We start from the raw sequence: 16,842 nt of genomic DNA, 5'->3' as shown, positions 1-16,842 counted from the left end.
CCATGACTGCTCTGTGCCACCAGTGAAACAGGTATGTGCTGGGGAGCAGGTATGTCCAAAGCAGAAATTTGTTTTCCAGGTATGCGGTTCTAGTGTTTGAATCATTTCTAGGAGGGACTCAAAATATTTATTCATCAGAGCTTCTTGGGAAAATGGCTGGGACTCGAAAAATTCCCGATGAGCCTGGAACATCTTACCGGGCCAGAAAAAATAAGGAAGTACTTCAAGAGTGATGGGAGCACATCGTTAAGGACACAGGGGACCAGTTTGGAGAAGCTTCCATTGGTCATGTCCAAAAATATTTGAGCATCAAAATAAATAATGATAAGAAGAACCCTCCATTAAATAATAAAAAAAAAAGAATCCATGAGTTCATATTAGTATAAACAAATAAATGGAGGAGATAGGAAAGCTGTTATTTACAGTAAAATAACAACTAATAAACATGGAGGGAATAATAGATTTGGAAATTCATCAATGGATGCTAAAAGTAAAGAGTGAAAGTTTAATGAGAAAGGATATTTACATAGCCTCAAAGCAGGCTTCACCAGATATGTATTCTTCACCAGATATGTATTCTTTACAGAAGGAATAACAATAACCTTCTGGTAGAGAAACCTTTGCATATCCCCTTAGCCGAGTGATTCGAGGTAGCATCACATGTGATGGAACACACAGCATGTGCTTCCAGATGTGATGCACTGAAGAGGAAACATCGTCCCCTCTGTGATATTCCTGCCAAAAATACACCACCTGAATCTAATCATGAGGAAACATCAGGAAAATACAATTGAGGGACATTCTGTAAAATATATGGCTTATGTGTCTTAAGATCATAAAAAACTAGGAGACACTACAGAAGATTTCCAGATTAAAGGAAGCTAAAAACAATAGCAACAAGATGTAATGTGTGAGCCTGAACTTTGTCTCTTTTATAAGGGACATTAATGGGGCAGCTAATGAATTTTGAATAAGTTCTATAAGTTAGATTAAGTATTTATTTCCTAATTTTGATAATTATACTTTGATTATGTGAGACAATACACTTGTTTGCAAATAATACATTTTGAAGTATTTAGGACTAAAGGGATACTGTTTGCAACTTAGTCTCAAATGGTTCAGAAAAATAATTCTATTTAGACATTTTGTATATATGTGTATGTACATACATGTACACAGAAACAGAGAGAGAATATTAGTACTTAAGGAGTCTGGGTGAAGGGGAATTTTGTACCATTTTTGTAACTTCTCTGTAAGTTTGAAATTATTCAATTTTTTTTAAAGAAAGGCTTTTCAGGAGCTCCTGGGTGGCTCAGTCAGGTAAGCGACCGACTCTTGATTTTGGCTCAGGTCATGATTTCACAGTTCGTGGGATCGAGACCCACAACGGGTTCTACACTGACAGCAACAAGCCTGCTTGTGATTCTCATTCTCTCACTCTCTCTATCCCTACCACACTCATGCTCGCTCTCTCCCTCTCTCTCTCTCTCAAAATAAACAAATAAACTTTTTAAAAAACTATTCTTTCACTTTGAAAGGAAAAAAACTAACAAAACAAAACAAAAAAAGAAAAAAAATTTAATGTTTATTTATTATTTTTGAGAGAGAGAGAGAGAGAGAGAGAGAGAGAGAGAGAGAGAATATCTGAAGCAGGCTCCAGGCTCCGAGCTGTCAGCACAGAGCCTGACGCAGGGCTTGAACCCATGAACCATGAGATCATGACCTGAGCCAAAGTCGGAAATGTAACTGACTGAGCCACCCAGGTGCCCCACAAAAAAAAAAAAATTATCTAAAAAATGTCTTTTTGTCTAAGAAACACTTCATGAGCTGCAACAGTGTGTAAGGCACTCTGCTCGTTAAGGCAAGCTCTGGGAGCTCAGCATGCAGGCAGAGCTAGGGCAGACTCCCAATAGTTACTCCACTGGTGAGTGTGGGATGAGAGTTGGGAAAGACCCCCAGGTGCTATGATCAGGCCTCTGAGAAAGTGGGGTGACAGGGGAGCCCTGGAAACACCAGTGAGGGACTTGCCTGAGTCCCACTCCCTTGGCCACATGGGTCTGCTCTATGGCCCCTCGTCCCAACGCACCAAGAGGGCAGGACCCAAGTCCCTGGGTTCACGGCTTATCTCCCCTGCCTCACACATATGTGTTCCGGAAATACGGACTGAAATTGAATCAGGATTATGACCTAGGGGGCATCACTCCATTTCCTTGCCTTCACTTTCCACAGGTGTCCAATGAAACTGAAACACAAGCCTCCCCTCGCAGAATCATTGTGGCAGGAAACTAGTCACATCTAGAAAATCTGCCGGGTATAAGGTGTACCTGAGGGACTGGCAATTTACTGTAAATACCGAGGCCCCGATTTAGAGCACACGAGGGGACTCACAGCTGCTTCCCAGGGTTGAGAGAGCCAAGGTCCAGCTCCCGGTCGAACTCGGTGCGGATGTCTTCCAGAGCCCCATCGTCCCCAAAGGCCCCCCACTCCGTGTTGATGCACATCCTGCCCTCGTCGCCTTCCACCAGGTCAATGTTGCTCATGTCCTCCATGTAGCACGCGTTGGTGCCAGTGCCTGAACAAGGGATCAGAGCGAATACGCAAAGACGGAAGGGCTCCCAGCTGGGCAAAGACAGAGAGAACTCTTAACTGCCTGAGAGTCCTCTGAATGTACCACAAAGTGCTTTTGATCCACTTCCCGGGCCTGGTTCTCACTGAGGGAACAGCTTTGGCAAGCCTGGAGTTCATGAGGAATAAAGCTGACGTGCCAAGTCTACACTTCTCAGATGTTAATGGTTTGCGGTCATGAATGGGGTCGATTGTGAAGAAGTCCCTGATGAATATGCATGAGAGCTGACAAAGCACATTTACAAAGAGGAGGATGAGTTAACCTAACCTTGGAAATTAAAAAAAAAAAAAAATCACTAACCTACTGTTAATTTTTTTAATCCTTTCTCTAAGCTACTTAGCGTCTTCTCTATTTGATACTAAAAATATTCTGTACTCACGGCCTGCCACAAATTGTTCCTGGCATAAGCTATATCCTTATCTTTGACAGTGATCAGCTATGACATAAGAAAGCAACATTCCATTATTCAAACACAAAATCACTCCAAGGAGATTCCTCAAACACTACAATACTGGGGAGTGACTACAAAAGGGCACAATCTGTTTGGGACCTACTGGGCTGATGACAATGTTCTACAGTTGGATTGTGGGGATGGTTAGGAAACTCAAAATTTACTAAAAATCATTGAATTGTATCCCTTAAATGAGAGGATTTTTACGGCTCAATAAAGCTGCTTAGAAAAAAAATTTTTTTAAAGGATCTCCCCCTACCTGATGCTCTGGTCTGAGGATTTTAAAGCCAACATGAGAAATAAGAAATGAGAGAAGCAGAATGTAAAACAGTACCTAGAGTAAGCTTTTCTAAGAAAAGTGTGGACTCTGTTTAGGCGTGGCTCCCAGTCTGCAGGGTGCCACACGTAGTCACCAAGACACGGTGACAGCGGTTAGAAGATGTGACTGGCAAGCGCCCATCCCATTCTGAGCTGAGGGCTCCGGAAATGGCAAGGCAGATCAAGCCGCTTGGGTGCAAAGATCCTGCCCTTTGGGATCCTGCCCAAAGAGAGAGCAATTCAGAAAACTCTCCCCAGTAGTGGTAACAGAACGGGGAGGTGGCAGGAAATGTTCAAGAACAGTCGATAAATCTAATGCATTTGGTTTTATTGTCCCCCATACTGCCTTATCACGGCCAGCGTCTGGCAGACTCCCTCCCAGCTCAGGTGTCGAGAACCACCCACCGGGCACCTTCGTGGTGCTGCGACGTCCCTGGTCCAGGCCCCCACCATGTCTCGCCCACACAGGAGATACAGTGACCTCTTGGCTGGTCACCTTGCTTCCATTCTTGCCCCAGGAGTCAATTCTCTTTGGCTGACATGGCAGCCGAAATGAGCTTTTTAAAAACGCACACTCCATTTACCCATTCCCCACCCAAATCCTCCAGTGCCTTCCTGCCTCCCCTCGGAGCAAAAGCCAAAGACCTTATGGTAACTCTGTCCTGTGTCCCACGTGATCTGCCCAGTCCCGTCCACTCCCTCTGACCTGAATAGCCTATGACTCTCAGCCTTCACTCACTTTGGTGCAGCCCCCATTCAGCTTTTTAGGGTCCTCGAGCATCCCAGACGCAATCCCACCTCAGAGGCCATAGGTTTCCTCTTTCCTTCGCAGCGACTCTCTTCCTCTCGATCTCCACTTTGCTCCTTCCTCCTCATCACCAAGGTCCCTGCTCAAATGTCACCCCTCACCGCCACCTGCAGTTCTATTACTCATTTATACCTTTCAGGCCTTCCCCCCACTTGCCCACTGAAAGCTCAGGAACCTCCGAGTATTAACTCACCACTGAAAACCCAATAGAGCATGGGGCCTACCACACAAAAGGCATGCAGGAAAAACTCGTTGAATGAACGGATGGATGGATGGATGCGTGCATGTTTTAATTTTCCATTTCCCTATGTTACTTCTCATAAATAGGAAGTGTCAGCACCCTTCCACAGAATTTACTCGGTTGGCTAAAACTAAGCCCCAGACCGATCCCTTTTCCCAACCCGGAGAATCAAGTCAAATTGAGTTACCAATGATGACACCAACTTCACAGTAGGGATCATCATAGGCGCACGTCATCATGGTCCCCACGGTGTCATTGACCAAGGCCAGGATGTCCACGTCTATGTCCTGCTTGAACACAAGTCCCAAAGGACATCAGTGGATGAGAAGGAGGCATTATCCCTTTATCTTTCCCCACGGAGGAAGCGAAAGCGGTGAAGGTGACCGAGACAATTACTAGACCCTGCCTGCTGGGCCTGCCTGGAAGAAACAAGGCCTCTACCAAGGTTCCGGGATCTAGAAAAGAGGAATGGCAGCCGGGAGCTAAAGAGTGGAACCCATGCTCCTGCCTTATGGGTGAAGGTCTCCATGCAATGAAATATGAGTGACAGACCACCAGGACTGCAGTCTTGATCTGAGAAACACCAAAGAAAGCATATTTATTCTGGGACCCGAGTCCTCCCCCACGGGGACAGCTTAACCAGACTCAGCCAAGTCCTCTCCGTGGGCAGCACTAGGGACATCCCATCTGGGTTTCCCATGTTGGCAAGTCAACTTGGGTTATTACCTTATGGTTCCCCCAAGGTTTGGGGGGACATTTTAAAGTAAAACGAAACAATAAGAGAAAAACACAAGACACAAGAGATTGTGACTGCATGTTTAAAGAGAAAAAAGACTGGAAGGGTATACATTAAAATATTCCTTGGGGCGCCTGGGTGGCGCAGTCGGTTAAGCGTCCGACTTCAGCCAGGTCACGATCTCGCGGTCCGTGAGTTCGAGCCCCGCGTCAGGCTCTGGGCTGATGGCTCGGAGCCTGGAGCCTGTTTCCGATTCTGTGTCTCCCTCTCTCTCTGCCCCTCCCCCGTTCATGCTCTGTCTCTCTCTGTCCCAAAAATAAAAATAAAAAACATTGAAAAAAAAAATTTTTTTTTAAAAAATTAAAAAAAAAAAATATTCCTCGTTGTCAGGATAACAAATAATTTGGGTTTATTTGTATGCGTTTCGACTCAGCAAGGAGCATGCCTTCAGGTATTTAGATTATTATAAAATTTACTCAACGAATAAAGATAGCCCATGAACAGACAGTGGAAAACAGAAGAGACAGCCAGACTGGAAAGAAAGCAGTCTTTTAAGCTCAGAGAGGAAAGGTGGGGCTAGAGCATCACACATGCATAGGGGCTAACCAAGACCCTCTGAGGGGGCTGGGCCACCTTCCAACAGCAATTGGACCCAGCTCACCAACTGGAACCATGGCTCACCAATGGGCTCATCCAAATTGGTCACAATCGGTCACATCTACAGTGAGACCTTCCCTAAGATCCATCCCATCTCTGATCCTCCCTCTGGGGCAGGCAGAGTAGGAGACCCCACCTCGAGAGAACAGGGCTGGGACTGGTGAATTCCTCACCTTGTGTTTTTTTATAGCTTTGGCCAGACAATCCACCACATCAGTGTCTTGAACTCCACGTGCCTTAAACTTCTTGGTCCATGAAAGCAGGATGCCCTGGGAGAAGATTTCAGAGCCAGTGAAAATGAGGAAGGTGCTCAGTTCTGAAAACGAGGGGCAGACATTTCATGCATCAAGTGCAGCCCCATGGCTTTCTCTTCTTTTAGCTGAACCCCCCCCCCCCTCAATTCTTTCAGCATTCCTTCGGAGGGTTTTCCGAATAATCTAAACATCTTTATTTCATGTGAGCAGTCTGAAATAGCACACACGGTGCCAGAAAGAACAACTGCTGAGGAGTCAGAACACTTGGACTCACAAGATATTAGACAAGTCATTTAACCCCTCCGAGCCTCAGTTTACTCGTCTGTGAAGTGGAGAAACGTCATATCCTGCCTCGGCCCCAGGAATGCTCTGACGGAAAGGCCTGGCATATGGTAGATAAACATTGTGTGTGCAGAATATGTGGTCTGCCAGGTCCATGAAACAGAACTGGCATGGTGTTACCTGGCAGGACTCCTTTGGGAACTTAATTTCAACTTAGAAAAATGGTTCTCTATTTGCATGATCAATTAGTTGCTTAAAATTGGTGTTTCCCAGAGCACCTCACTGGCTCAGCTGGTAGAGCGTGCAACTCTTGATCTCAGTCAGGGTCATGAGTTCAAGTCCCATGTTGGGTGTAGAGATTACTTAAAAATTAAAATAGATAGATAGATAGATATTTTTAGTGTTTATTTATTTTTGAGAGAGAGCTTGAGCGGGAGAGGAGCAGAAAGATGGGAACAGAGGATCTCCAGCGGACTCCTCCCTGACAAGCAGTGAGCCAGATGTGGGGCTCAAACTCACAAACTGAACTGTGAGATCATGACCTGAGCCGAAGTCGGATGCTCAACTGACTGAGACACTCAGGTGCCCCCAAGATAGAACCTTTTTTTCAAAATTGTTGTTTCCCAAGAGTTTTGTGAAATAGCAAATAATCGGAATGTTTTAGACTTAGAATTTTGGAGACAAGTGATTTGCCCACAGTCAAAAGCAGCTGAGCCAAAATTCATAAACTCCCCGACCACACCCTCCCAATCCCTTCAGTTTATGGGTAAAGAAGCTGGCATTTTTTAGAGAGGAAGGAAACTGCTCTAGAGATAGCACAGTGAGTGAAGGGTCCAACTGGAATGCGGTTGTCGGAATCCTGAGAGGCCACCGGGTCTTTTCCCCTGCACCACAGCGCCACCTAGTGGCAGCTCTCCCTAACTTCTGCCGTCACTGGTTACTGAAACAGCCTTGCTTCATGGGATAGAATAAAAGAATGTAGGGTGGCGTCCCCCCAAAAAGTGTACTGGAGACATGTGGGACTTATTGAGGGCAGGGCGTACGGCGGTGTGGGGAATAAATGCTTGTGATATATAGTTAAGTGGAAAAAAGGTACATACGATTATATTTTCTAAAACTATGCATACGGCAATAACATCAGTGTTGAAAATAGACATGGCTGTAAGGGAAACCAACCATTCAAGGAGCGGGGGTATCTCTGAGAGTTGGGATTAGAGGTGATTTCTGTTTTCTTCTTTAAACTTTTCAATTCCTACCCTCATCTCTCTCTCTTCTACATTGAAAAGTATTACCATTTTATCATTAGAAACACATACACAAACAAAGAAATTTCTCTCTAGCTAAGACTTTTCTGTTCCCTCACTTAAAAAACAACAAAATAAAACAACCACAGCAAAGCGACCGCCCCTCTTAAGTCCCAGGCTCTTATTTTCTTTAATCGTGTTTTAGTTTCACAAAGAAGCCTCTCTGGCCACCCCATTCTCAGGAAGGCTTTCCCTTCCCGCCTCCTTCTGCACTCAGTTTGTCAGCCCCCACCTTCTCCAAGAGCCCTTATTTTAGTGCCACAAAACCTATGTCCGCAGCAGAACCATGATTAAATAGCTGTGCCCACACTGAGTTATTACCAGTGCATTTCCTGTGCCTCAAGTTTTTCTACTTTTCTTTAGGCTTCACTGAAAGGCAGTGGGGGTGGGGGGGGGGGATTTTATAAAATACAAGTATTCAATTAGACTTTGATGAGAAAAACCAGTTTTCCCTTCCTCAATATAATCAAGCACTCTTCCCAAGTTTAAGTGTTACCTGAAAATCCTTACTGGGGAAATGACACAAAATGGGTCAAAATGCTTCCAGGCACCTGCTGCCATTTTAAACAAAGTTCTAGAGCTATGTCTCTGGAAAGAGAGGGTGGGGGCTTGTGAGCTTGGCCTGTGTGGCCTTGGGCAAGTCTCTTAACATCTCTGAGCAGCAGCTTTTCTCACATATGAAATGATCATATCTACTTCATATGATTGCTTGGGGAATTTAATGAGATAATACACATAAAGAGTGCAGCACAGTATAAGATACGCTGCCGAAATCTGAGGTACAGTGCCATTAATATTATTATTATTATTATTATTATTATTATTATTATTATTACTACATAAAGATGCAGGCAGGGATTTGACTTAGATAAATGCCAAAATCCCAGATAAACAAACTATACATTCACCACCAGTTATCAAGAAAATATACAAGTTTGGTTTTCAAACTCAAATGAACTCCAACAGAGCTCAAGAAGTCTCTTCCTTCTTCCTGGGGTCTCCCTTTCTGAGCTCAAATAAAAGGTGCTTAACTATTTGGTGAATCTGATCTCAAATCTGGAGGCCTAATTTCCAACGACTCCTCCTCCCCCTTCCTCTACAGACTCTGGGACCTCTACTCCTCCAGCCAGCAAAGATGATGATACCTCACAGCCAGACTCCAACCGGCCTCTTCTAACATTCTCTGAAACCATCTTAATTTTTGATTTAAAAAACTTTTTAATGTTTATTTATTTTTGAGAGAGAGACAGAGTGTGAGTGGGGGAGGGGCAGAGAGAGAGAGGGAGACACAGAATCCAAAGCAGGTTCCAGGCTCTGAGCTGTCGGCACAGAGCCCAACACCAGGCTTGAACTCATGAACCACGAGATCATGACCTGAGCCAAAGTCAGGCGCTTAACCGACTGAGCCACCCAGGCACCCCTAATTTTTTTAATTTTAATTTTTTTAAGAGAGAGAGCGCGCACACAAGTGGGGGAGAGGGGCAAGGGAGAGAGACAAAATCCCAAACAGGCTCTATGCTCCACATGGAGCCCAATGCAGGGCTTGATCCCATGATCCTGGGATCATGACCTGAACCAAAATCAAAAGTCAGATAAATTGACTAAGCTACCCAGCACCCCTGAAGCCTTTATACCAATTTTTTCTAATCCTTTTTTTTTTTTAAGTTTATTTATTTATTTTGAGAGAGTGCATGTGTGCATGTGTGAATGGGGAAGGGGCAGAGAGAGAGGAAGAGAGAGAATCCCAAGGATGCTCTGCACTGTCAGAGGGGAGCCCAATGTGGGGCTCAAACTCACATATGGTGAGATCATGACCTGGGCCAAAATCCAGAGTCGGATGCTTAGCTGACTTAGCTACCCAGGTGCCCCTAATCCCTGTTTTTATAAAATAATAAAAATGTGAACCTCAGCCCATCCCCTGCATAGATTGATCATGGCAAGTTCCCATTCAGTGGAATCAAGTAAATGATTGATTGAAACTCTCAATTGTCAGATAGTTAACAATCGGCTATTAAATACAAGACACTGTGCTACAGATTGTGGGGGTGGAGAAAAAGAATAATATAAAAAGAATAATATAAAATAGCACCTGCGCTCTAGAAACATCTATTGAACCGGGGGACAAGGTACTGAAGCACCAAGAGACAAGTTGCATGGGGACAATCATTGTGGTGACCCTGCAGCTATCACTGATGCACCAGGCACTGTGTTGGGCACGTCGCAGAGGTTTTGTCTAAGCTTCCCCTCAGCCTGGCAAGTAGCTATTATTATCCCCATTTTACGTACGGGAAAACAAAGGGCTCAAGAAGTTAAGTAACTTGACCGGGGGACACAGCTTCTTTTGAGCCATGATTCAAAGACAAGTCTGTGGGACATGAAAACCCATTCCTTTTCCGCTATTCCACACTGAAAAGTGGCTCATGCCAGCAATAGCAAACACATCCCAAGGCCGTCCGTGATATCAAGGTGCTCCATGAATTGTCAGCTGGGTGTCCTGACCAGTACATGCAGGAGGAGATCATGGGCCACCACCCCAGACTGGTGTGGCCTGGGGAGACCTGACTCTTGACTGTGACCCCCTGGCCCCAGAAAGCTCATTGTCCTTTTATATGGTCCCTGTTTACTTTTGCAGATTTACATAGATGGGGTTTGACTTCTCCCTATTTATCAATTGAACATCTGAGTCACACAGAGTTGAGACCCCAGCTGGGTAGTGACAACACTGTCGCTCCAATGACCCCACCTACATTCTCCTCCTAAGGGCTCACTGAAGAGGTGAGACTCCGTGAGCCTTCCTGCTCTATTCCAGTCAGCTATGTCAGCCGTGCTAAGTGTGGCCCCCACCCCGGAGGCTGTAAGAAATCCAAACCTAAGTCCCCACAAATTAAAACACTCTCAGGTGGGGCTCGGCAATGTGTGTCTAACAAGCCCTCTAGGGGATTCCCACGCAACCAAGTCTGAGACCTAAAGGGTAAAAACTATTCTGTTGTCGTGTGCTGTGCCCGTGTTAAGTGCAAAATCAAGGCGGCCACATTTGCAAATTCTTTGCCTCACAATTCCACCTCATTGTGCAAAACAAGGAAAAGAAAAAGAAAAAGAAAAAAACAAGAAAACTCTTGCTGACCTCTCCTGTTCCCAGCCTGATTCCTGAACCTGCCCACATTCTCCAGCCCCGAACCCCAAATCCCACACAGCTTCTTCCCTCCCCGGCACGAACCTTACCTCTTCCAGTTTAGTCTGTCTGCAGGGAAAAGAAAAGGTTAGGCCAAGGGGCAATTTCTTATGCTTCAACCCTTTGGTCTTCATGAAGTCTGCCAGACAGTCAGCTACATATTCAAACAGCTACAGAGAAGAGAAAGCACAGAACACTGGGCTAAGGCATGGTCACTTATAAACTTGATGCCAAGGCCTCCCCACCCCCCCACCCCCCACCCCCACCTCACAGAGCCCTTGCCCCAATACCTCTGAGCCGTTTCCTCGGATAATTTCATTGGGTGTTGGGTAGAACTGACTCTCCATCTGGACGTTTCTTTTCCCCTCTTCAGAGACCTGCACCTTCAAGACTCGAAACTTGGACCCTCCAAGATCCAGGGAAAGAAACTCCCCTTTTTCTATTAAAAAACAAAGTTATCACTTATTGAAGGTCTGTTATACGGCAAACTCTGCTTTAGAAGTTGGACATGTAATAAATGTCACTAAATCTCACAACCACCCCATGAACTAGGTATCATCATACCCACTTGCTGAGACTCTAGAAGTACAACCATGAGCTGAGCCCTCCCAGTAAGGGGCAGAGCTGGGGTGTGGCCCAAACCTGCCAGACTCTGCAGCCTAGGCCCCGCCCACTGGGCCACGCTGTAGGGCATAAACGTGGAGGCAAACGCAAACCCACTTGAGGCAGGTGGTATTAGAAATGGGCCTTGGGGCACCTGCATGGCTGTTGGTTGAGCATTTGACTCTTGATCTTAGTTCACATCATGATCCCAGGGTCGTGGGATCAAGCCCTGCGTCAGGCTCTGTGCTGAGCATGGAGCCTGCTTAAGACTTTTTCTCTCTCCCCAACTTGAGGAAGGGAAAGGGAAAGGGAAAGGGAAAGGGAAAGGGAAAGGGAAAGGGAAAGGGAAAGGGAAAGGGAAGGGAAGGGAAGGGAAGGGAAGGGAAAGGAAAGGAAAGGAAAGGAAAGGAAAGGAAAGGAAAGGAAAGGAAAGGAAAGGAAAGGAGGAAGGAAGAGAGGGAGGGAGGGAGGGAGGGAGGAAGAAAAGATAAGAAAAGACAAGAAAAGACAAGGAAAGACAAGAAAGAAAAGAAAGAAAGAAGAAATGGGCCTTGAGGATGGAGTCTATTCTAGCATGCCACAACCAGGCTGAGAGCAGATACTCCAAGAGTGGGCAAAGTGCTGGTAAGGCAGAAGGAAAAGGCAGAGAGGTATGCAGGGAAGAGAAACCGGCCCCATACAAGGCTCAGTCTCATGGGCAGAGGGAAAAGACTCCAGAAGGGAAAAAAGACAGGGACCAAATGATAGCCCTTAAGGGGCCAAGGATATTCATATTTGGGGCCAGACCCAGCCCAGTACAAGGCAGATGCTGTTAATAAAAAGGTGGGAATAATAAATAAATTAATTAATTAATAATAATAATAATAAATAATAATAATAATAAAAAGGTTGAGGCAGTTCACTTTGGTGACTTCAACTCGGGATCCAGCCAGAATTTCTGCTAGGACTCTTGCCAGTGTCTGCATCAGCCACAGATGCGGGATAGGAAGGCAGGTGTACAAACTCTTGAACCAACAAGCCTTCGTATAGAATTATCTGTGCCTGACAAGTGGCTACAGGTTAGGCATGCTTCATGATATACATACACCCAAGGCACATGTAAGTGAAACTCCATGACCGCAAATCTGGTCACCCAAGTGGCCTTATTTTGTACCGTGTGACCCTAGACACAGCTGCATGGATACAGGGACCAGCTGGCCATTCAGATTTACTTCTTGTGAAATGTGAAATAAAACACAGTGAGAAATTGCTAGTTGGTGGTAAAAACCAAAGTGGAAGGTGCCCCAAACCAGAGGTCAGCTGAGGAGCCAAGGTGGCCCTATGTATGTAGGCCGAAACCACGGAGGGAAATTCTGACTCCTAGTTCCCTTGCAGCTTAAGTGTACCACGGTTCGTGCCCTCAGATTCACGAGATCCTGTGTGTCTTCCTTTTTGCTTTCTGTGTCTTTGTACAACAGACCTCCTTTCTTGACCTGGCTTGCCTGGGTTCTCCGTTCCTGGCATTAAAGATCTAGAGACAGGCCCTCCTGAGCAGTGCTCTGCAGACTTCAATGTGCATGTGAATCTCCCAAGAATTTTAACATGCAGATTACATGATTCAATTTAGGTGGGCTCAGAGATTTTGTGGGTTTTAAAAAAATGTATGTATATATACGTATGTATGTACATATGGATGTAATCACTACATCCAACATGGGGCTTGAACTCGTGACCCTGAAATCAAGAGTCGCATGCTCTTTCAATTGAGCCAGCCAGGCACCCCTGAGATTTTATATTTTTCTTTTTTTTTTTTTTTAATGTTTATTTTTGAGAGAGACAGAGACAGAGAGAAAGAGTGTGAGTGGGGGAGGGTCAAAGAGAAAGGGAGACACAGAATCAGAAGCAGGCTCCAAGCTCTGAGCTGTCAGCACAGAGCACGACGCGGGGCTCGAACTAACAGACGTGAGATCATGACCTGAGCCGAAGCCAGACGCTTAACCGACTGAGCCACCCAGGCGCCCCGAGACTTTATATTTCTAAACAAGTTCCCAGGTCTCTGCTGCAGGTCTCTGGACCACAGTTAGAGTTGCACGGGCTTAGTCATTTATAGACCCAGCCAGCTGGATCTTTTATTTTTGTGGAGATTATTTGGACAGAAAGATTCTTATCTCCCTAGATCAGCCCCCAAAGAAGGCTGTTGGAGTCATTTATTATTCATGAAGGGAATCCAGGGACCTGATACTGTGTGATTTTTATTAGCCTTCATCACGTACCAAACAAGAGATGCTTTCACAGATGTTATCTGAAGTAGGAAATAGGGAAGATCACACAATCCTTGTATGAACATTTACTGAGCACTGACTCTGTGCCAGATAACACGCCACGTGCTAGGAAGGCACAGGGAGGGCAGGAGTGAACGCCACAGAGGAGGCAGAAAGAGCCGAGTACTGAAGAATGCGAGGGAGGGAGGCGGGCAGCCGGCCAGAGGAGGTCCCAGGGAGGAAACCTGGAGCCAAGGAATGAGCTCACATAGGGAAGGGAGGGTCTGCTTCTGAGGAAAGAGGGAGGTGTGACAGAAATGAGGCTCGCAGGTAGTCTCGGGATAAACTAGGAAAGAGCTGGAAAAACTGCCCCACCCCAAAGAGCTTGAGCTTTATCCAGAAGGTGAGGGGGAGCCACAGAAAGATTTGAAGCATGGGAGTGCCGAGCTCTGATGGAGGTTTGGGGAAAATGCCTCCAGCACCAGTCAGAATAGACTGGAGGATTTTCATAACAGAGGAGCTTCCTGTGCTGCGGTTCGGGTTGGAGGTGATATGCAAAACCCAGTGTAGGGTAGCATGGATTCATCCCTTCCTCTGGACACCGGTGCTCTTATCGGTGTGCAATCGCCTGGCTCCACCAGTGACTCAAGATGCAATTTCATGGAAACCACCTGGCATGGTCCCTTCTGTGACTTTGACCCCAGAGAAAGGACTCGTTGGAACCTGAGGGAGGGAGGACCTACCTAGAAGAGACAATAGCGGCAGTGGGGCCGTCAGGATCTTGACAGCAATTATGAAGATTATCATGACTGTCCAATCGTGGGGACGTAATGTACAACATGGTGACTATAGTTAATAGTACTGTGTTGCGTATTTGAAAACGGCTAAGAGGGTAGATCTTAAAAGTCATCATCAGAAGAAAAAAAGAAATTTGTCACTACATGTGTTGCCAAATGTTAGACTCACTGTGGTGGTCATTTTGCCGTATATACAAACATCAAATCATGTTGTACACCTGAAACTAATACAATGTGGTGCCAATTATATCTCAATAAAAATTTTTAAAAAATAAAAAGATAACGATCTCCCAAGAGAGTGAGGTTGCCTTGACAATCCGCCTCTGTAGGCGGATTCTGTGACCTTTCCGAGGCTCCAGGGTTTCCTTCTCCTAAGCCACTCCCAGGGTTTATGCCCCTGTTCCTTCCTGTTCCCACAGATGCACGATGACTGAATGTGTAGATTCCCGGAGACGCAGAATCTCCAGGGGAAGAGACCCGAGAAACCACACCACATTTAGGAACTGCTTCGGGGGAGTCTTTTTGTTTTTTGTTTTGAGAGAGAGAGAGAGGGCACAAGTGAAAGAGGGGCAGAGAGAGAGAGAGAGAGAGAGAGAAAGTGGGGCTCACCCAGGGCTCATGCTCACCCAGAGTGGGACTCGAGCTCACGAACTGTGAGATCATGACCTGAGCTGAAGTCAAATGCTTAATGACTGAGCCACCCAAGCGCCCCGCAGCTGAGTCTTATACTCAGGTGAGCAAGGGACCCCTGTTCTAGGGCAGCCCCCTGGGCATATCAGCTGACTACGTCAGGCCCCCTGGGCTCCCCTTCAAGGCTCCCCCCTCAGTAGCAGCATCTGGAGTCGGGCCTACAGCATCACAATCACCGTCACAATCATGTGATGGGCACTTCCCGTCCCCCTTCCCTCGTGACTGGTAGAGGATAAGGCACAAAGGCTAACGCTTTTAAGGCACTTTGTAAGAACAGTCAGTTGCAGCTCCCTCACTGAAAGGCTGGGAGGGAGCTAAGCTCTAACAAGTTACCCCCTCTCAGGTAGGTTTGGATAAAAGGAAGGGAATTACAGACAGTAGGTGAACTCAGGATTTCTCTGGCACCTGCACACATTTTTGAAATGGAGGTCCCAGTGGATTAGTAGCATTTTATTTGTTTGCTTTTGTTAGTAACCATGAAATTACACCACCAGCTCACAGGAGCCACACAAGACTTGGGGCAATATTTGCGAGATTTTAAAGCACTCCTTCCACATGACTTCATCAGATCCTAACAACCCTGATCTTTTACTGATGCAGACAGGAGTGCAGTGGTCCTGGGACTTACCAAGGCCACTTGGCCCCAGGGACTCTGGGTCCCAAGACCTCACTGCAACAGGATCACCGGTGAGAATTATTATATGATGAGAGGCTCTGAGGAGAGGTACCTCCGGGCTTGAGGGTTTCTAAGACTTGTCAGTTTCACTTCCAAACCTTCCTGAAATAGCCAGGGCCAGGAAGACGCATCTATCCCCACAGCCTCCAGACACTTTCCCTCGCTTCTGGGGACACACCTCAGCAGGAAGAACCAAAGCACAGGAAGCTGGGAGGACTTCACCCTGGTGCCTCCTGCCATAGACACACCCATGACTCAGATGCTTACTCTGAATGGCCTTGGATGACCCTTCGAGGACCACAGTCCCCTAGGCACTTTCATAGAACAGCATCTGGAACTCAGCAGATTTTTTTAAACAGGACTGTCTCTCTCCAAAGCTTATGTCCCTCCAGGGTGAGTAATTGTCCACCATGTCACCCAGCCACCACTGAGGGAATAGGACTTTCACATCACAGTTCCCGGAGAACTCTCGAATGGCAGAAACTACCTTGACCCAGTCATTGGCCCACAGGGGCCCAGAACCCGGCTAATCCAATCAAAGCCCCTGGGAGTTTCCTAAACTTCAGTCCCTGCTCCTTCAAGGGCCCCAAAGCCCTCGCTGGAGCTTGGTGGGAGCACTGGGACACTGCCATTGGGGGAGCTCATTGGTCCTCAGTGTTCTCATCTGACCTGGGCAAAACAGTTACAACTCAGGGTTCTTAAGGGACAGTAACACCCCTGACCACAGATGGTGCCTGGTAGACACCAGTTCCTGTCCCTCCTATGGCTTTGCCCAGAGGCTGAGAATGGAGGAGGTAGATGGAAACTTGTGGATTCCCTCTAGAGACCTCTAGGCTATGGTCAGCAAAGCAATAGTTCCCCAAGGATGTCCACATCCTGGGATGCCTGGGTGGCTCAGTCGGTTGAGCATCTGACTTTTGATTTCGGCTCAGGTCATGATCCCAGGGTTGTGGTATGAAGCCCTGCCTCAGGCTCATGCTCATGCTC

General features: G+C 46.4%; 1 protein-coding gene across 1 annotated transcript in view; it reads right to left on the bottom strand.

Moving 5' to 3' along the window:
- Positions 1–16,842, bottom strand: part of HKDC1 (hexokinase domain containing 1) — a 48,884-nt gene that overhangs the window by 25,679 nt on the left and 6,363 nt on the right. Inside the window, exons 3-7 of the mRNA XM_007095746.3 lie at positions 11,140–11,288; positions 10,900–11,019; positions 6,011–6,106; positions 4,632–4,731; positions 2,389–2,572 (exon numbers count right to left, since the gene is read on the bottom strand). Coding sequence (XP_007095808.2) covers positions 2,389–2,572; positions 4,632–4,731; positions 6,011–6,106; positions 10,900–11,019; positions 11,140–11,288 — 649 coding nt within the window. The remainder of the gene's footprint in view (positions 1–2,388; positions 2,573–4,631; positions 4,732–6,010; positions 6,107–10,899; positions 11,020–11,139; positions 11,289–16,842) is intronic.

This window comes from Panthera tigris, chromosome D2 (genome assembly GCF_018350195.1).
Source record: "Panthera tigris isolate Pti1 chromosome D2, P.tigris_Pti1_mat1.1, whole genome shotgun sequence".
NCBI lineage: Eukaryota > Metazoa > Chordata > Mammalia > Carnivora > Felidae > Panthera > Panthera tigris.
The sequence above is the reverse complement of the archived record's forward strand: the minus strand, read 5'-3'. Positions and strand labels throughout refer to the sequence as shown.